The 21756-nt window shown below is 39.6% G+C and overlaps 3 protein-coding genes across 4 annotated transcripts in view; 1 reads left to right on the top strand and 2 right to left on the bottom strand.

The window, feature by feature from the left end:
* The window catches only part of si:ch211-264f5.6 (carcinoembryonic antigen-related cell adhesion molecule 5), a 35416-nt gene extending 32836 nt beyond the window's left edge, over positions 1 to 2580 (bottom strand). Inside the window, exons 1-2 of the mRNA XM_023262482.3 lie at positions 2421 to 2580; positions 1814 to 2143 (exon numbers count right to left, since the gene is read on the bottom strand). Coding sequence (XP_023118250.1) covers positions 1814 to 2143; positions 2421 to 2469 — 379 coding nt within the window. The 5' untranslated portion in view covers positions 2470 to 2580. The remainder of the gene's footprint in view (positions 1 to 1813; positions 2144 to 2420) is intronic.
* On the top strand, positions 2138 to 12557 carry LOC118469749 (serglycin-like). 2 transcript variants are annotated; one of them, XM_055018018.1, is made up of 2 exons: positions 2138 to 2550; positions 11896 to 12557. In XM_055018018.1, the coding sequence occupies exon 2, from the start codon at positions 11970 to 11972 to the stop codon at positions 12249 to 12251; it is 282 nt and encodes a 93-aa protein (XP_054873993.1). In that variant the 5' UTR covers positions 2138 to 2550; positions 11896 to 11969; the 3' UTR covers positions 12252 to 12557. The 2 variants fall into 2 exon arrangements, 1 of the variants encoding a protein (XP_054873993.1); XR_008604183.1 differs by lacking the exon at positions 2138 to 2550 and adding an exon at positions 10996 to 11510.
* On the bottom strand, positions 7413 to 10967 carry LOC111563417 (gastrula zinc finger protein XlCGF8.2DB-like). Its single transcript, XM_023262484.3, has 2 exons — positions 10584 to 10967; positions 7413 to 8490 (listed from the first exon to the last, which is right to left on the bottom strand). Exons 1-2 carry the CDS (start codon positions 10705 to 10707, stop codon positions 7652 to 7654), a joined length of 963 nt encoding a protein of 320 aa, XP_023118252.1. The 5' UTR covers positions 10708 to 10967; the 3' UTR covers positions 7413 to 7651.
* Positions 12558 to 21756: the final 9199 nt, after the last annotated feature.

Below are 21756 nucleotides of genomic sequence, written 5' to 3'. Positions count from 1 at the left end.
AGCTAGGACGATGCTCACTGGATGCATCTTTGACTTATTTTGTGAACAGAGGACAACATGGGAGATGAAAGATATCAGTGAGAAGACTGAACATGTAGAAAACAAACATATCAGCCTACTCCAGAAAACACAGAGCAATGTGATCATCATGTTGGTGCCCATAGGATCAACCTAAATCCAAATTTCACTCTCTTTTAACTCTGTGTTTGGTCTCCACCAGCTCCTCAGGGAAATATCTGACTCTTTAGCTGCTAAATGCTAAGCTATGTTCAAAAATGTGTCTCACATGTTCCCACAATGTATTTTTATGTGCATTTAGAAGAATCACACTCGAGACATCGTAAAAGAACAAACTACCATGTAGAGGCTAAGCCAATGCTTGAAGCCCTGTGGTGCTTCACCAGGATTTAAAGGACTGACGCACCAACAAACTTTACCGCATCTGATGAAGAGAGCCCAGACCAATGCTTGTGCTTCCAATCATCTGTGGTTTATTACTTCAAACAATTGTAGTCCAACAGTTTTTATCTAAAACAAACTATTCATTGTTACCGGCTTTTTCAGCAGCTTCTTCAGCGGTCAAAACTGTTCTTCCTTCTGGGTGGAACAAGCTCATGGGCTCCTACATACCATGTGGACATTATGTCAAGTTTTGGTTTGTTTTTGTACTTTTTTTATAGTTAACATTTAAATTTATTCTATTTTTCTATGATTTTGTTAGTTATCTTTAAGTTAGAAACTGGATAAAATCTGCAAAATAACACTAAGCAGTAGCAGTTAACATTTTCACAGTGCAGATGAGTCTAATGGTGTTTTTGTGATTAATTTACCAGCGCTGATATTTTAGCTTTAGAACAACATCACTGCAGCCTGAGGGCCGTAAAATACCGGAACAGTGAGGAGAGCAAGAAACTTCACTGGAAGGTTTTAGACGTGATTTTAGCGCAAAGGACCACTGATGGACAGACACACACACACACACACACACACACACACACACACACACACACACACAGACACACAGATCTACTACACACTAACAGGAAAATACAGTATGCAGAGCCACGCCCTGGAGCAGTTCAGTGGAAGAGTCTTCTACTGTTTTCATTTCATTTTGGACTTTTTAAAAAAACTTTATTTAAATTAAACCCTGCAGGAGTTGCTCAACTTTCAGGCTCTCCTGCGCAATGATTTTACAACAACATGTCAAATGGAAGTAGAGTAGCTCAAATGTTCTAAAACTGCACAAAATGTGGACAAACAAACTAAAAAGAGCAAATAATAATATTTCCTTCCTTCCGCCGAGGAATATAGCCCTCGAACTGTTAGGTTGCTAAGCGACGCAGAGTCCTGCAGCGCACTGATATCTGCTCTCCCTCCGTACAGGTGTGGTCGCCGCCTTCCAGCTGCACCAAAGCGCATCAGAAAATGTACTAATTTTACTTCCAGCCGTGTCGTGGAGCTGCTGTGAAGCCCAACGTTTACATTAAAACACATTTTCTGGATTTTTAGAAGCTTGTCATCAATTCGGCAGAAACACAGTCCAAGAAGTAGCTTTGATTCACAGCGTAACAACTTAAAACACACAACCTAATCCATACGGAAAGGTGACACACGGTGTAAATGTTGCAATTTAAAACTGAACCGGTTCACAGAGGCGTTCCAGCCACACGACAAACAACTGAAGCGATTATCTGAACTACTATGAGACACTGAAGATGTAATCCAACATGAAACAGGAAACTGAATAAATCTCTTTGCTGCACCTTGGCAGGTCGCACCACAGGTAGAACCCCAAGAAGAGAGGACTCACCCAGAACTTGGAGTTTGATTTCTGCAGTATTCGTCGTGGCATCAGGCGCTATGATGCTGATGCTATAATCCCCGCTGTCCGATACCTTCAGGGAGGACAGGCTCAGGGCGCCGCTGGTGGCGTTAATGGACACTCTTCCCTCATAAGGTGCGTTCACCTTCAGCCCTGCTGTACCTAGAGTGGCGATATGGTCCTGCTCCTTCCCGTCGCTGAAATTCCAGGTTATGAAGGCGTAGCTCGGTTTATCAACCAGCGTTGTCAGAGTCACATTTGTACCCAAAATTGCGTTGACTGGACCGACCGGCAGAATATCCTGCGGTGCGCAGCGTCCTGGGGGACAAAGTCACAGAACGTAACGTTAGAGAGCAGGGAGAGGAGGAAAAAGTAACATAAGAGTTTAAAAAACAAACAGATAAAGGAGGATAATAAACAGGACATTTGACATTATTTAAACATGAATTCAAACAGACTACACCCAGGAAACCAGGACTCTCCGTGCGCAACACGATGGAAACGCAGCAAAAACGCACGAAAAAATCTGGAAATAGTCCAAAGCAGAGCTCAGTTTGAAAATAAATCAGAGTCCAGAAAGTTTCCTTCTTCTTACCGGTGAAAAGGAGCAAAAGCAGAAACGACTTCAAGGCGAACAGATGCATCCTGGACGGTTCAAGTATCTCAGCACAAACAGAGGAGCTGCTGCAGTACCTGCTGCTTTTAGAGGGACACACCCAGACAAGGTGAAAACACACACACACACACACACACACACACACACACACACACACACACACACACACACACACACACTCCCATTACACATACACTCCCACTACACACACACTCCCACTACACACACACACACACACACACTCTCCTACTACACACACACTCCCACTACACACACACACACACACACTCTCCTACTACACACACACTCCCACTACACACACACACACTCCCACTACACACACACTCCCACTACACACACACACACACACACTACACACACACTCCCACTACACACACACTCCCACTACACACACACACACACACACACACACTCTCCTACTACACACACACTCCCACTACACACACACACACTCCCACTACACACACACACACTCCCACTACACACACACTCCCACTACACACACACACACACACACTACACACACACTCCCACTACACACACACACACACACTACACACACACTCCCACTACACACACACACACACACACACACACACTCCCACTACACACACACACACACACTACACACACTCTCCCACTACACGCACACACACACACACACATTCCCACTACACACACACACACACACTCCCACTACACACACACTCCCACTACACACACACGTCATTGTTAAGATGATGATGTGACGAATCTTTTATTTTGGAGGTTTTGAATCAGAATGAATCATTTGAATTCCTGCAGCTCATCGATTCTTTCTATTCAGCACCATTGACACAATTAAACCCTAAATACACTGTAAACATCTGCATCTGACATCTGGAAAAGGCCCCACAGCAGCAACACCCCAAACTCCAAGGCCTGCAGTCACATCACTTTGTCTTTTTATTCATTTTGTGTCACTTTGTGTTGTTTTTATCTAGTTTTGGGGGTTTTTTGCACCTGTTTGTGCTTATTTTTAGCATGTTTTTTTTTGTCTCTTTTTGTGTAATTTTTGGGCCATTTTGTGTAGTTGTGCTTCTTTTTTTGCTGTTTCTCTTCTGGTTGTGGTCAATTTGTGTTTATTTGTAATGTGTTTTTGCAAATCTTTGTGGTCTTTGTCATTTTGTGAGCGTTTGGTCGTATTGTGTGCGGCTGTTAAGTAAAGAAGCTTAAAAAATCCACTTACAGTTAGTAAAGGAAATGAATAATACAGCAAAGCGGTGAAATAATAAATGTATATATATATATATATATATATATATATATATATATATATATATATATATATATATATATATATATATATATATATATATATATATATACATATACATACATACATACACACACACACACACACACATTCACGTATCATTTAATTTCGCAGCATTTTGATATTAAAGCAGGTGATAGTGAGGCTGTATTAATGACTTCATACATTCCTGCATCAGACTGATACTTTATGTGTAAAATCTTTATCTGGAAAGAATCTCCAGCTGTCAAAGAAATGAGATGGAGATTTTTTTAGTACAATATTGCTGCTTTATTGAAATGAAGCAAGAGAGAGATTTAAAGTAGCTTAAAATTAAGATACTCAAGTAAACACCTCCAGATGTTGGTGATGGTGCAGGACGATGCATCAATTTACTTTATTTTGAAGGTGGTGGATCCTTTCACATTAATAAACCATTAATGATGCATGAACAAAAGCTTCCTTTGAATAAACCCATTCCCTAATATTACATATATAATCCTGATAGGGACACAGGGATGAGAAAGTAGACATGTGGTTCAGTGAGATGCTGCTGCCACCTGGTGGAAATCTGAGGAACTAATTCATGTCTGTAAAGAAACTACTACTGTAATACTCACAACAGAGAAAAACTAGACAGAAGGGGCAGGAAAGCAGGCTCAGGGAATCCGGGGTGGCAGAACATGAGACGGAGTTACCACAGGCTGAGACGGAACAAAACAGGTGGAAATCCAAAAAAAGGGAACGTGAGTCCAGGTGGGGAACCAAACAGGAACGGGCAGGAGTACAGGGGTAGAGTTAAGTCCATGAAGCTGTGGTGGTTGGAAGATGATGCAGAAGTCTACGGTCCAGTGGGGAGGGAGGGACTGAGCTGGGTTTATATAGTGGAGGAGTAATAGAAGATAGGTGAGCAAAATGAGCTGATCAGTGCAGGTGATTCACATAGTTGTAATCAGGAGTGCAGGCAGGTGAGAGAGTGAGACAGGCAGAAAGACAGACCAACAGGTGCAGACAGACAGACAGAGGGAGGCAGAGAGACAAGGAGAGAGAGAAGACATGGGACGAGTGAGGGAGAGAGAATAGAGAGATGGATGACAGACAGGAAGAAGGAAGGACGGAGAAGAACAGGGACAGGAGCAGGAACCATAACATTATTAGTGTGTTAATGTGAGCAAGTTTAATGTTAATTTATACAAATAAACTGGTTAAATAAATGCTAATAAAAAAAAACAAAAAAACTACAACTAAAGTATAACCAGATATAAACTTCCAGGCTAAAATACATCCCATGTAACATGAGATTACATCAATGAAAAGGCTTTTATTATGATGCTCATGCAGCGACCAGCAGCAGTTGTGAACGCTGGCGTCGTCTCTTACTTTGTTTTTTGAGTGTTTTATACCAGCAGGCAAATTTTGTCCAGGGGTCCGTTTCACGAAGCAGGTTTAGTGAAAACTCTGAGTTTGTTAACTCTGAAATGAGGGAAACTCAGAGTTTTCCGTTTCACAAAGGGATGTAACTCAAACCAGAGACAGAGGGGTAACTCTAGCCTGTTTCACAAAGAGGGGTAACTTAAACTCTCGGTCAGTTACCATAGTAACAGACTCTCTGACTCTAACCTGGTCAGGACCAGGTTTATCTCAGTAAACCTCAAGTTTCTCTCTGTCTCCGCCTTCTTTCAGTCACACGCTATTAGATTTCCTCATTCATTCAGTCATCAGGCGAGTTTTGGCGAAGTCTAGTTCTGCCGTCTATAAATGTCATGTCCTTTTATTAACGATCCAGTGGATGAAGGAGCAGAATTACTGTGCAGAGAATTAAATATTCGTCAGGAGATTGTTATCAGACCGCGCATAGATGTTCTCGCATTTCTGGACAGTTATCTTTTAGAGCCGTACCGTTTCACGTCACAGTCCATAATCTACATCCACAACCTAATCCATCCTTACATTTACATCATTACCAACCACAGTCATGCTCTCACATCCCAGCAGATATTGTGTGTTGCACTGCGGTTCTTTGCAAATGGAAGTTTTTTATATAATGTCAGAGATGCAGAGCACTTAAGACAACTGTATGCAGGACGGTCAGAAAAGTGTGTCTGGCCCTGAAATGACTTTTACCATCTTTGTGGTTTTCCCTGGACATAAACCTGTCAGAGCCATCAAGGCTCTGTGTGTGTGTGTATATGTATATATATATATATATATATATATATATATATATATATATATATATATATATATATATATATATATATATATATATATATATAGATGGCTGAGTAGAAGTCTGTGTTAGTTTAAATAGACTTAATTATTTAACAGAACATGATATGGATGCAGATATTTAGGCTGTGTGTGGAATAAAACCACTGTACAGTCAAACAACCACTTAATATTTAGGCTACTTTACAATGTAAAACATGATCAAAATGAGGTAGCTCCATGAGATTATGCCGACTTTTTACCTGTTTTAAAAATGTTTTTATATTTCATCTTAAGCTTCTCCCCTGCAGGATTGCACCTAAATGAAATAACTTAATAGGCTACTATTCAAACAGTTTTCCTGTAATATTATTGTGATTTAAACTTACGCATTGACCCAGGCAGCAATGTTCTCCCACACCGTCTTCCTCTCTTTTGCAGCTGCAGGTGTTGCACTTCTTTCTAAAAACGTGTTCAAACTCGCTATATAAGCGCATTAAGATTTCCAATTCAAACGGTGTAGTCCTCCGCTTCCCCGTTGCCATGGTGACTCGTCGAATCGGCGCTCCATTGATACTGGCTTTTCAGAGTTGTGGTGCACGCGCTTAACTCCGGGTGAAACTACTCAGAGTTGATTAAACAAACTCAAATCAGCCGTTGTGAAACCGAAAACTCAGAGTTTTCTATCTCAGAGTAGATCAACTCAGAGTTCAGGGTTAAACTCAGAGTTTGTTGAACCTGCTTCGTGAAACGGACCCCAGGTGTTCTTTTAATTAGTTATTTATTGTTTTGTTTGTTTATTGTGAACGCTTCTGAGCTGTTGCATAACAAATTGCCCTTCAACGGACAAATAATAAAGTTTGTCTTAAATTAAGCACAAATTAATGAAATTACATCAGACATTTTAGGCAAAAATACTGAGATATTATGATGATGGTTTAATGGTTTATCTGTGAAGCACAAATCAAGCCAATCTTAATTTAAGCTCAATACTGAGGTGCTGAAATCTGCTATATGGTGAAATTAAACGGCCAATGTTGATCTTCTCTGATAATGATTTGCTTAAAGCATAATTTTATCTTAGTATGTAATTCAGTTTTTCCTTTGAACTTTTTAAAGTTTCAATGAGCTAAAGGCCATTCTAGTTGTGTTCTTTCACAATGATTTGCTTCCTATGCATACCTCTTAATTAAATAACTTAAGAGTTTAACATGTTTAATCTTTATGTGTCATCAGGTATAAAGTGGTCCAAGCCAGTTTATCTCTGGGTATACTTCAGCCAGCGGGTTAATCTGGTCTGTTACAGCTGGTTGATTTTCTTTAATTAATGTGTATAAAGCTGAGATCATTCCTTTATCCGGATTTACTTTGATTTATGAGAGCAACTGTATGTATTTGTGCGCATTACATTATTTAACGTGCACCTTAATAAAGCAGTTACACCCAAATGAAACTTTTCTGTTTTTTAATAAAAATAATACAAAATCATCAACCAATATCAACTGAAATGAAACCTTGAAACAGTCCTAGTTGAGTTTTTCAGAGTCAGTCAGCATTCAGAGTTTGATTTAGTCCAGTTTAAGTTGCAGCCAGCGTTCCCTCACTGCACCGTTCAACAACCTTCAGCTTCAGGATCATCTGCTGAGTTCATGACCTCCACGTCTCTCTGCTCAGTTCAGCTCCAGCTTCACCGGCTGCAGTCAACAACACACTTGTGGTTTCGGACCTGTGAATACCACGTGAATCTCCTGTCGCACACACTGCACTTGAAGGGCTTCTCCTGGGTGTGCAGTGCCATGTGTGTGGTCAGGTTGGTCTTCTTTGAGAACCTCTTGCTGCAGACGGAGCAGCTGAAGGGCCTCTCGCCGGTGTGGACTCTCTGGTGATTCACCAGCGTGCAGCGCAGACTGAAGCTCGTGTTGCAGATGGAGCAGGTGAACGGCTTCTCCCCCGTGTGGATTCTCAGGTGCGTGGTCATGTTTGACCGTTTTGTGAATTTTTTACCGCAGAATGGGCAGGGGAACGTCTTTTCTGCAGCGTGACGTTTCGCATGGACCTGCAGGTGGTCCTCGCAGCCAAACCTTTTACCGCACTCGGAGCATCTGAACGGGTTTTTCAGAGGAATGAAACCAGATGGAAGTTCCCTGCGCTGCTTCAAGCCGTCGCTGCTGCTCTCAGTCTCAGAGGAAATCTGATTTCTGTCTGGATCGAAGCTCCTGGCTGCTTCTGATCTTCCATCTGCTTCTCCTTTTAAATGTTCTCCATCTCTGATCTCCTCAGTTTGGCTTTGAGCTTCTGCTTCAGCGACTTCTTCAGTCTTCACAGGGAGAGCAGGGAACTGGAACTTGAGATTGAGCTCCTCCAGCACATGAAGCTGTTCTTCATCCTGACTGCTGCACAGTTTCTCCTGCTCCTCCTTGATTTGTGGCGGCTTTGGGTCCTCCTGCTCCAGATCTGGACTCCACTTCTGCTGTTCAGGAGGAGCCTCATGAATCACTGCAAACTTCTCGACATTCCCAGGACACGCTGGAACACAAACATGGAGTAAATCTACCACAGTTGCTGCCTGCTGCGGAACCACAGTCTATGAAGAAATGAGTGATTTGTCTAATCTGCAATTTCTACATCGTCATTTCAATGTCAACTTTGCATTTTTCTGTGGAAATATATGTCAGTTTCCACCTGTTTGTATGGAATCTTTTGACATATTTCTACCTTTCTGTTGTATAAATGCAAAACCCAGTCTGTATTTGTATCTATAAATTAAATATGCGACTCCTGTTTCAAAATTTGGGCATCAATTTGGCACTTGTCAGAGGAACTATATTGTGAATGTCCACCAATCCTGGTGCATCGCTGCATCCTGGGCTCAGCAGGGCCCAATATGATTGGTTTAAAGAAATACAGACAAGTCAGAGCAGTTATTTCAGCTGATAGAATGATAATTAGGTTCAGTCCAACCATTCTTCAGCACTGACACAGTGCTGTGGAGATAATTCTAGGTGGAACCTTGATGGAGTCTCAAATTCACTTTCAAAGTGGTGACACTTTTACTATATTTGTGAAAGTGCTGAAAAGGGACAAACAGACTTGGTCTCCATTTAGATGTGAAAAAAACAACTGTAAAATGTCTAGACTTTAGACCACACTGGGAAAAAAACACTAAACATATATATAAACACATATCTGGACTAGATTATGTCAGAAAGACTAAAGAGTCTTTAAAACACAGTCTATGGTCTGTGAAACATTTATTCTCTTTGTGAAAATGCAAACCAGCAAGATGTCATTATTATTTCCTACATCTGGATCCTATTACACTAAGTCCAGCTATAAAACCTTTAAGAAACCTGAGTTTTATTTGTGAAAATGCAAAACACAAAACAAAAACACATTTTTGGGGCCATTACCACATTAAATTAGACCACATTAGACCAGGTCTAGATCTAAAACTACCCCATAAAGACTGGTCCAATCTGGACTAGATTCTTCTACAGAGGCTGAAGAACAGTTTATGTCTCATGGAACCCTTATTAAGTTTCTGAAAATTGAGATATGGCTGTTTTTCCCACATCTGGACCACATTAAACCAGGTCCAGATCTAAATCCTTGAAGTTTATGTCTTGTGGAACCTTTATTGTGTTTCTGAAAATGCAAAAATGGACATTTCACAATTATTTTTTTTTTTTGTTTTTTTTTTTTTGTTATCTAGGCTTGATATAATATGCTGAAAATTGAGATTTGACTATTCTTTCCCACATCTGGACCACATCAGACCAGGTCCAGATCTAAGTCACTGTAATATAATAATTAAAGCTACAAATGCAGTGAGTTTAATCAGATAATTAAAGCTATAAATGCAGTGAGTTTCATCTGATAATTAAAGCTATAAATGCAGTGAGTGTAATCAGATAATTAAAGCTATTAATGCAGTGAATATAATAATTAAAGCTATACATGCAGTGAGTATAATAATTAAAGCTATAAATGCAGTGAGTGTAACATAATAAATGCTATAAATGTAGTGAATATTATAATTAAAGCTGTAAATGCAGTGACAGTAACATAACAAAAGCTATAAATGTAGTGAATATAATAAAGCTGTAAATGCCATGAGAGCAACATAATAAAAGCTATAAATGCAGTGAATATAATCAGATAATTAATTCTATAAATGCAGTGAGCGTAACATAATAAAAGCTATAAATGTAGTGAATATAATAATTAAAGCTATAAATGCAGTGAGTGTAACATAATAAACGCTATAAATGTAGTGAATATAATAATTAAAGCTGTAAATGCAGTGAGAGCAACATAAAAGCTATAAATGCAGTGAATATAATCAGATAAGTAATTCTATAAATGCAGTGAGCGTAACATAATAAAAGCAATACACGTAGTGAATATAATAATTAAAGCTATAAATGCAGAGTGTAACATAATAAACGCTATAAATGTAGTGAATATAATAATTAAAGCTGTAAATGGAGTGAGAGTAACATAATAAAAGCTATAAATGCAGTGAATATAATCAGATAATTAATTCTATAAATGCAGGGAGTGTAACATAATAAAAGCTATAAGTGCAGTGAATATAATAATTAAAGCTGTAAATCCACCTGCTCTCCTCGGCCCTTCTCTCTCGTACTCCTCCATCGTCCTCTCAAACAGCAGCAGAATCTCCTCAGCAGCTGCCATCAGCCTCTGGTTCACTAAAACCCTCAGCATCTGCACTTTGGACATCTTTCCTCTTTCCACCGAGCAGCAGCAGCTTCTCCCCGCAGGTGGATCCGGAAGCGTTGCTCGGTGAAGCTAGCAGGCTAAGCTAACGTCCTCAAAACGTCCGCACGGAGGAAAAACACGCAGAAAAAGACGCAGTTTAGCCGCAAAGAGCTGCTCGTTTCTGATTCTGCTGTCGGTCCGTTCAGGTTTTAAACAAGAGGAGAACTTTAAGGAAGAGAAACCGCAAAAACACGCCGACCCATTCAAACAATAGAAGCTGAAACACACCGCTTCCAGGGATGACCTTCAAAATAAGAGTTCAGGGTTAGCAGTCAAAATAAAAGTGTAGAATCAGAATCAGAATCCGCTTTAATGGCCACACAACATACAAGGGGTTTGGTTTCGGCTGTTGGTGTCAGCCTAGGAATAAGGAAAGAGTATAATAAAAAATAAAGAAATTGTTAGAAGAATTATACTTAGGTTCATTGTGGTTATCATTGAATGACGGTAAAGGTATCTCTATGCATATGTAAGCACTTCTTGTTGAGAAGTACATGTACATTTTAACTGTAATCTGTATGTACTCACAGTAGAGAACAGGGTTAACGTGTTCCATATGATAAGATAATGCAAGTGACACTTTCTCTGACACTTTCTCTGTTAAACATATCTTATGCTGACGTATGATGCCGCCCCATGTTACATGACTGTTTGAAACTAAATAAAAGACGCAGAGGAGATACAGACTCTTCGGAGAAGGAAGGCTGCAGCAGCGGTGCGTGCAGTCTCTGTCTCCCCTTGCGGCAAGTAAAAGATCTGAGCTCGTGAGTACTGCCTTTCCTTCCTGTGCTGTGCATGTGTATTTTCAGGTTTAAACCCAACAGAAACTATAGAAAGAGGAACAAGGGAAAATAGTAGTAGTAAAAATAAATATAAAACAATATACACAGATATTTACAAGCTGGAAAGAAATATATAAACACAGCAGTGCAGAATGATCATTGTGATCTGGAATTAACGCACTTCCTGAGAGGTGTTTTAGTAATGGCTAACTTAGTTGGAAGTGATTTAATTTGTTATTTGATATTGAGCAGTGATGCCTGTCTGTCGCCATGGTTACTGAGCTGAGAGACGGAAGTGAAAGACTGAAGAGCAGTTTGATCCAAAGTCCCAAACAGTTGGTCTAAAATGTGTTGTCTCTCTCTGTAGTGGGTGATGTCTGTCCCTCCCTGGTGGTGCTGCCCCCCTCCAGAGAGGAGCTGCAGCAGGGGAAGGCCACGCTCATGTGCCTGGCCAACAAAGGCTTCCTCTCAGACTGGAGTCTGTCCTGGAAGGTGGACGGCAGCGGCAGCGGCAGCGGCAGCGGCAGCGGCAGCGGCAGCGGCAGCGGCAGCGGCAGCGGCAGCGGCAGCGGCAGCGGCAGCGGCAGCGGCAGCGGCAGCGGCAGCGGCAGCGGCAGCGGCAGCCGCCCCGGGGTGCTGCAGGAGGACCGGCCTCTACAGCTGGAGCAGCACCCTGAGGATCCCTGCAGACCAGTGGAGGAAGGTGGTCTCTGTGAGCTGTGAGGCCACCCAGGGCTCCCAGACTCCACTCTCAGAGACACTGAGGAGAGACCAGTGTTCCCAGTCCTGACCTCACCCACTGGGAATGTCTCACTGGTTCCACTCTGCTGATTTCTTCTTTATTTGACGTGTTTCAGCAACAATATTTAGCAGCTTGTTGCAGTGTTTCAACATTATTTCAGTGCTTCTAAATGAAAACATTTTTCTCTCTGCTGCAGTCATCAACTCTCTCTCTCTTTGTTTTTCTCTTCTTATAGTGATCATGTTTTTCTGTTTTTGCAATTTTGATTATTTCAATAAAAACCAACTCATCAAGTCGTTTCTTTTCATGTGTTATTGTGACTTCAGCTGAATCTGGGGTTCTCATTTATACGTGACATTACATCAGAAACAATGACTTAAAAAGGCTGTTTTTCATATAAAGAAGGAAAAGAAAGCAAGTAAAAACATCAAAAAATGATCAGAATTATATAATTTCTCATTCAACCATGAGGTCAAATAAATCCATGTATTGCTCCAGATTTGTTGACATTTTGGTAAGAAAATATGTCAAAGAAAACATTTATTGTGTTTGAGTCTGTAAAATGATTACATTATAATTAAATAATCAGACAGAAAATAATTATATTAAAATGAGTTTAAAGTGAAAATGTTTTATTGTGTTTAATGTATTTTTATCAACTCATCTGCAGTAGATGTGCTTCGATCAGACGTCAAATGAATTTTTCTTATTCCTATAAATACGCCTTTTTATTGGTCAGGATTTTGCTTTATGAACTTTTTGACAAATCGTCTTCAAAACCTGAAAAAATTAGACTGTTTTGATTTTCTGCTGGTTTTCAGTGTTGATGCTGTGGCTGCATCCATATTAACTGGGATTTATGGTGTAAATACTGAGAATATAATGAGACTCTGATGGTGTCGATGTGGTCGGTAGTTTGGTTTGTTTTTGTGTTGAATCAGGTGGAGTTAAATTTGAGCCGCTTTCTTTCCCCTGAAGAACCTTCTAGTTGGATCTGTCCTGAATAATTTGGAGACACATGAACTTGATTAACATATCAGTGAGTTAGAATAAAAATAAATGTGAATGATGTTAACATGACATGGAGCAGCTGAGTTCTGGCTGCAACTGAAACCCACAATTACCAGTTCTCAGTTAAAACTGGTTTCAAAATACATTGAAAATGATCCCAAAAATCACCAAAATGATACATTAAAAATGGTTTCTTTCTGTTTATGGAACTTTCAGCCACATCCGCTGGTCTTCTTCACTGGATTCACTCTCTCACTTTAATACAGTTCAAAAGATTCTGCTGAGGAAGTTCACAGGATGCAGCTGAAACCTTCAGAAACTTTTTTGAGTGTCTCTTCTTTGAAAATGAAGCTATCAACATCTTCAGGTATGGTAAACAGCTAGCTTTTACTGGATGGAATAGCATTAGCTTTTCACTAACTCACACCTTGGTCGAAACCGACTCACAACATCTGAATCCCAAACTGTGCTTAAAAACCTTTTAAACTACAATCTGTCCAGAGTTACAATAGAACAGTTTAAGGATCCAACTGTAAAAACACACAAGACAAATACAGTGACACTGAAAATCAACACAAAACAACCATAAAACATGCAAACCTATCACAAAAACACACACAATTGACCACAGAACCACCAAAAGAGACTCAGAATGACTACAGAACCATCTAAATAGACTCAAATTGACCACAAAACCACCTAAATAGATTTGACATGACCTCAAAACCACCAAAATAGACTCAAATGACCTCAAAACCACCAAAATAGACTTAAAATGATACATTAAAAATGGTTTCTTTCTGTTTATGGAGCTTTCAGCCACATCCGCTGGTCTTCTTCACTGGATTCACTCTCTCACTTTAATACAGTTCAAATGATTCTGCTGAGGAAGTTCACAGGATGCAGCCAAAAGCTTCAGAAACTTTTTTGAGTGTCTCTTCTTTGAAAATGAAGCTATCAACATCTTCAGGAGAAGCATGACCAAACTGTTGGTTTGAACGTTTCGATTTCATTAAAAGTTGAGGGAACCAGCAGGATTTGAACAAGGAACCCTCTGATTACATGAAGAACAGCTCAGACCACTGCACCACAGAGGATCTAGGTCTTCAACCTTCTCATGGAGTTCAGCCTCCATTCAGATCAGCAGTCCAGATGGTAAACGCATGATGGTAAAGACATGATGGTAAAGACAAGAGGGTAAACACATGATGGTAAAGACATGATGGTAAAGACATGATTTCGGTTGGATTTCAGTGTGAATGTGTTCAGACTGAACCTCAGAAATCTTCACATTCGGTTTGTTCTTTGTCTCTCTGCTTGTTTCTGCTACTCAGCGCTGAAGATGGTCCAGGGGCGAAGGAGGAAGCCTTTCAACAGCGAGACGTTGGATCGAACCCCGTCTGGATGTGCAGGTCAGTCACTCTGTGTGTGTGTGATGAATGAATGTATGACGTCAAAACCCAAAAATAAAACAAATTCTAAAAACCAAATCAAACCAAACCAAACCACAACTCTAAAAACTAAACCGAAACTCAAAAACCAAACCAAACTTAAACTCTGTCGTTGCGTTTCGTGGAATTTCCGATTTCATTTCACTAAGAAACTTCAAGGGAACAAAGACACAACAAGTCAAGGTAAGAAAGCTAGCTGGCTCAGGTAACCAGCTAGCTTTTACTGTATGGAATAGCATTAGCTTTTCGCTAACTCACACCTTGGTCCAAACCGACTCACATCTAAATCCCAAACTGTGCTTAAAAACCTTTTAAACTACAATCTGTCCAGAGTTACAATAGAACAGTTTAAGGATCCAACTGTAAAAACACACAAGACAAATACAGTGACACTGAAAACCAACACAAAACAACCATAAAACATGCAAACCTATCACAAAAACACACACAATTGACCACATTACCACCAAAAGAGACTCAGAATGACTACAGAACCATCTAAATAGACTCAAATTGACCACAAAACCACCTAAATAGATTTGACATGACCTCAAAACCACCAAAATAGACTCAAATGACCCCAAAACCACCAAAATAGACTTAAAATGATACATTAAAAATGGTTTCTTTCTGTTTATGGAACTTTCAGCCACATCCGCTGGTCTTCTTCACTGGATTCACTCTCTCACTTTAATACAGTTCAAATGGTTCTGCTGAGGAAGTTCACAGGATGCAGCTGAAAGCTTCAGAAACTTTTTTTGAGTGTCTCTTCTTTGAAAATGAAGCTATCAACATCTTCAGGAGAAGCATGACCAAACTGTTGGTTTGAACGTTTCGATTTCATTAAAAGTTGAGGGAACCAGCAAGATTTGAACAAGGAACCCTCTGATTACATGAAGAACAGCTCAGACCACTGCACCACAGAGGATCTAGGTCTTCAACCTTCTCATGGAGTTCAGCCTCCATTCAGATCAGCGGTCCAGATGGTAAACGCATGATGGTAAAGACATGATGGTAAAGACAAGAGGGTAAACACATGATGGTAAAGACACGATGGTAAAGACATGATTTCAGTTGGATTTCAGTGTGAATGTGTTCAGACTGAACCTCAGAAATCTTCACATTCGGTTTGTTCTTTGTCTCTCTGCTTGATTTTGCTACTCAGCGCTGAAGATGGTCCAGGGGCGAAGGAGGAAGCCTTTCAACAGCGAGACGTTGGATCGAACCCCGTCTGGATGTGCAGGTCAGTCACTCTGTGTGTGTGTGATGAATGAATGTATGACGTCAAAACCCAAAAATAAAACTAATTCTAAAAACCAAATCAAACCAAACCAAACCACAACTCTAAAAACTAAACCGAAACTCAAAAACCAAACCAAACTTAAACTCTGTCGTTGCGTTTCGTGGAATTTCCGATTTCATTTCACTGAGAAACTTCAAGGGAACAAAGACACAACAAGTCAAGGTAAGAAAGCTAGCTGGCTCAGGTAACCAGCTAGCTTTTACTGTATGGAATAGCATTAGCTTTTCGCTAACTCACACCTTGGTCCAAACCGACTCACAACATCTAAATCCCAAACTGTGCTTAAAAACCTTTTAAACTACAATCTGTCCAGAGTTACAATAGAACAGTTTAAGGATCCAACTGTAAAAACACAAAAGACAAATACAGTGACACTGAAAACCAACACAAAACAACCATAAAACATGCAAACCTATCACAAAAACACACACAATTGACCACATTACCACCAAAAGAGACTCAGAATGACTACAGAACCATCTAAATAGACTCAAATTGACCACAAAACCACCTAAATAGATTTGACATGACCTCAAAACCACCAAAATAGACTCAAATGACCCCAAAACCACCAAAATAGACTTAAAATGATACATTAAAAATGGTTTCTTTCTGTTTATGGAACTTTCAGCCACATCCGCTGGTCTTCTTCACTGGATTCACTCTCTCACTTTAATACAGTTCAAATGGTTCTGCTGAGGAAGTTCACAGGATGCAGCTGAAAGCTTCAGAAACTTTTTTTGAGTGTCTCTTCTTTGAAAATGAAGCTATGAACATCTTCAGGAGAAGCATGACCAAACTGTTGGTTTGAACGTTTCGATTTCATTAAAAGTTGAGGGAACCAGCAAGATTTGAACAAGGAACCCTCTGATTACATGAAGAACAGCTCAGACCACTGCACCACAGAGGATCTAGGTCTTCAACCTTCTCATGGAGTTCAGCCTCCATTCAGATCAGCGGTCCAGGTGGTAAACACATGATGGTAAAGACATGATGGTAAAGACAAGAGGGTAAACACATGATGGTAAAGACACGATGGTAAAGACATGATTTCAGTTGGATTTCAGTGTGAATGTGTTCAGACTGAACCTCAGAAATCTTCACATTCGGTTTGTTCTTTGTCTCTCTGCTTGATTTTGCTACTCAGCGCTGAAGATGGTCCAGGGGCGAAGGAGGAAGCCTTTCAACAGCGAGACGTTGGATCGAATCCCGTCTGGATGTTCAGGTCAGTCACTCTGTGTGTGTGTGATGAATGAATGTATGACGTCAAAACCCAAAAATAAAACAAATTCTAAAAACCAAATCAAACCAAACCAAACCACAACTCTAAAAACTAAACCGAAACTCAAAAACCAAACCAAACTTAAACCCTGTCGTTGCGTTTCGTGGAATTTCCGATTTCATTTCCCTGAGAAACTTCAAGGGAACAAAGACATAACAAGTCAAGGTAAGAAAGCTAGCTGGCTCAGGTAACCAGCTAGCTTTTACTGTATGGAATAGCATTAGCTTTTCGCTAACTCACACCTTGGTCCAAACCGACTCACATCTAAATCCCAAACTGTGCTTAAAAACCTTTTAAACTACAATCTGTCCAGAGTTACAATAGAACAGTTTAAGGATCCAACTGTAAAAACACACAAGACAAATACAGTGACACTGAAAACCAACACAAAACAACCATAAAACATGCAAACCTATCACAAAAACACACACAATTGACCACATTACCACCAAAAGAGACTCAGAATGACTACAGAACCATCTAAATAGACTCAAATTGACCACAAAACCACCTAAATAGATTTGACATGACCTCAAAACCACCAAAATAGACTCAAATGACCCCAAAACCACCAAAATAGACTTAAAATGATACATTAAAAATGGTTTCTTTCTGTTTATGGAACTTTCAGCCACATCCGCTGGTCTTCTTCACTGGATTCACTCTCTCACTTTAATACAGTTCAAATGGTTCTGCTGAGGAAGTTCACAGGATGCAGCTGAAAGCTTCAGAAACTTTTTTTGAGTGTCTCTTCTTTGAAAATGAAGCTATCAACATCTTCAGGAGAAGCATGACCAAACTGTTGGTTTGAACGTTTCGATTTCATTAAAAGTTGAGGGAACCAGCAAGATTTGAACAAGGAACCCTCTGATTACATGAAGAACAGCTCAGACCACTGCACCACAGAGGATCTAGGTCTTCAACCTTCTCATGGAGTTCAGCCTCCATTCAGATCAGCGGTCCAGATGGTAAACGCATGATGGTAAAGACATGATGGTAAAGACAAGAGGGTAAACACATGATGGTAAAGACACGATGGTAAAGACATGATTTCAGTTGGATTTCAGTGTGAATGTGTTCAGACTGAACCTCAGAAATCTTCACATTCGGTTTGTTCTTTGTCTCTCTGCTTGATTTTGCTACTCAGCGCTGAAGATGGTCCAGGGGCGAAGGAGGAAGTCTTTCAACAGCGAGACGTTGGATCGAATCCCGGCTGGATGTTCAGGTCAGTCACTCTGTGTGTGTGTGATGAATGAATGTATGACGTCAAAACCCAAAAATAAAACAAATTCTAAAAACCAAATCAAACCAAACCAACCACAACTCTAAAAACTAAACCGAAACTCAAAAACCAAACCAAACTTAAACTCCGTCGTTGCGTTTCGTGGAATTTCCGATTTCATTTCACTGAGAAACTTCAAGGGAACAAAGACACAAGTCAAGGTAAGAAAGCTAGCTGGCTCAGGTAACCAGCTAGCTTTTACTGTATGGAATAGCATTAGCTTTTCGCTAACTCACACCTTGGTCCAAACTGACTCACAACATCTAAATCCCAAACTGTGCTTAAAAACCTTTTAAACTACAATCTGTCCAGAGTTACAATAGAACAGTTTAAGGATCCAACTGTAAAAACACACAAGACAAATACAGTGACACTGAAAACCAACACAAAACAACCATAAAACATGCAAACCTATCACAAAAACACACACAATTGACCACATTACCACCAAAAGAGACTCAGAATGACTACAGAACCATCTAAATAGACTCAAATTGACCACAAAACCACCTAAATAGATTTGACATGACCTCAAAACCACCAAAATAGACTCAAATGACCCCAAAACCACCAAAATAGACTTAAAATGATACATTAAAAATGGTTTCTTTCTGTTTATGGAACTTTCAGCCACATCCGCTGGTCTTCTTCACTGGATTCACTCTCTCACTTTAATACAGTTCAAATGGTTCTGCTGAGGAAGTTCACAGGATGCAGCTGAAAGCTTCAGAAACTTTTTTTGAGTGTCTCTTCTTTGAAAATGAAGCTATCAACATCTTCAGGAGAAGCATGACCAAACTGTTGGTTTGAACGTTTCGATTTCATTAAAAGTTGAGGGAACCAGCAAGATTTGAACAAGGAACCCTCTGATTACATGAAGAACAGCTCAGACCACTGCACCACAGAGGATCTAGGTCTTCAACCTTCTCATGGAGTTCAGCCTCCATTCAGATCAGCGGTCCAGATGGTAAACGCATGATGGTAAAGACATGATGGTAAAGACAAGAGGGTAAACACATGATGGTAAAGACACGATGGTAAAGACATGATTTCAGTTGGATTTCAGTGTGAATGTGTTCAGACTGAACCTCAGAAATCTTCACATTCGGTTTGTTCTTTGTCTCTCTGCTTGATTTTGCTACTCAGCGCTGAAGATGGTCCAGGGGCGAAGGAGGAAGCCTTTCAACAGCGAGACGTTGGATCGAATCCCGGCTGGATGTTCAGGTCAGTCACTCTGTGTGTGTGTGATGAATGAATGTATGACGTCAAAACCCAAAAATAAAACAAATTCTAAAAACCAAATCAAACCAAACCACAACTCTAAAAACTAAACCGAAACTCAAAAACCAAACCAAACTTAAACTCCGTCGTTGCGTTTCGTGGAATTTCCGATTTCATTTCACTGAGAAACTTCAAGGGAACAAAGACACAAGTCAAGGTAAGAAAGCTAGCTGGCTCAGGTAACCAGCTAGCTTTTACTGTATGGAATAGCATTAGCTTTTCGCTAACTCACACCTTGGTCCAAACTGACTCACAACATCTAAATCCCAAACTGTGCTTAAAAACCTTTTAAACTACAATCTGTCCAGAGTTACAATAGAACAGTTTAAGGATCCAACTGTAAAAACACAAAAGACAAATACAGTGACACTGAAAACCAACACAAAACAACCATAAAACATGCAAACCTATCACAAAAACACACACAATTGACCACAGAACCACCAAAAGAGACTCAAAATGACTACAAAACCATCTAAATAGACTCAAATTGACCACAAAACCACAAAAATAGAGTCAAAATGATCACTAAAACACCTAAAAATTTTCAAAATGATCACAAAACCACCAAAATAGGTCCAAAATAACTATAAAACCGCCAAAATAGATTCAAAATGACAACAAAACCACCAAAATAGATTCAAAATTACTATAAAACCAACAAAACAGACTCAAAGTGACCTTAAACCCATCAAAATAGACTCAAAATGACTACAAAACATGCAATAGCAGCACAAACCAACTACAAAGTGACATTTTTTGGCTATTTTGAAGCTCCTCATAGTTGTTTTTTGTTTTTTTAGCTGGTTTGAGCCTCTTAATGTTTGTTTTGTGGTCATTTTTGGGGTTTTTTTGGGTTTTTTTGTACTTTTGAGTCCTTTCTGCAGTTGTTTGTCCCCAATTCTGTCACTGAGACTTTAAGTTCAGCACAGAAACAAAGAAACTTTAATGACTGGAGGAGATTTTTAAAGTAAAAAATCTTATAACCTGATTTCTTTCACCTACTTCCTGCTCGTGTTTGAACAACGTTCAAATGTTCTCCAGTTTTCAAAGACTGTTTTCACAGAAATAATACTTCTTTAAATTGTAAAGCAGTTTCACTTTTGTTTCCACTGATTCCGTTTGATTTTCCAAATAATTCGCAGTTTGTTCATCTGATGGAGGAGATAAAAGGAAAATGTACACATTAATCCAGATGTGGCAGAAAAAAAGCTGTTTAAATTCACGAGTAAAGTTGCAGAAAAGAGTTTCAGCTCCACCTGCTGGTCTTTTACTCTCATTACAGCAGCACAATGTTAAAAAAATAAACATTACAGGCTGGAAATGAAAATCATCAGCAATAAAAGTTTGCTGATTTATTAGTTTTGGGGGAAAGAGTGCTCCACCCTGATGTTGGTCATTAATTCTGTGTAAAAGTAAAGCAGTGCATGTCTGTAACAACTGTACTGACACCCACCTCTATTTCATTCCATTATTACATTCAGTTGAGACACATGTTCATGTAGAAATTAAGACTTTTCCTTCATTCCTGGCGAGTGTCTCTTTTTTCAGATAAAAACTGTACATCAGAGCTCCGACTCGCGATTATTTTCACTGTTGATTAATCAGTTAATTATTTTCTGCATTCTCTGATTGACTATTTGGTGTATAAAATGTTAGAAAGTGGTGAAAATTGTGTTGTTTTTCCCACATTGCAATAAATAAAAAATAGAACACATACACACCAGGAAAAGAAAACAAACAAAAAAACTAACCAAACAAATCAAAACAATAAAAAAAAAAAAAAAAAACACAAAAATTGTGTAGTAGAGAACCAGGGGTGTCGTATTACAACTTATGTTATTTAAATTCTGTTTTATATGGGCTGATAAACTCA

This window comes from Amphiprion ocellaris, chromosome 15, assembly GCF_022539595.1.
Source record: "Amphiprion ocellaris isolate individual 3 ecotype Okinawa chromosome 15, ASM2253959v1, whole genome shotgun sequence".
Lineage (NCBI taxonomy): Eukaryota > Metazoa > Chordata > Actinopteri > Pomacentridae > Amphiprion > Amphiprion ocellaris.
The sequence above is the reverse complement of the archived record's forward strand: the minus strand, read 5'-3'. Positions and strand labels throughout refer to the sequence as shown.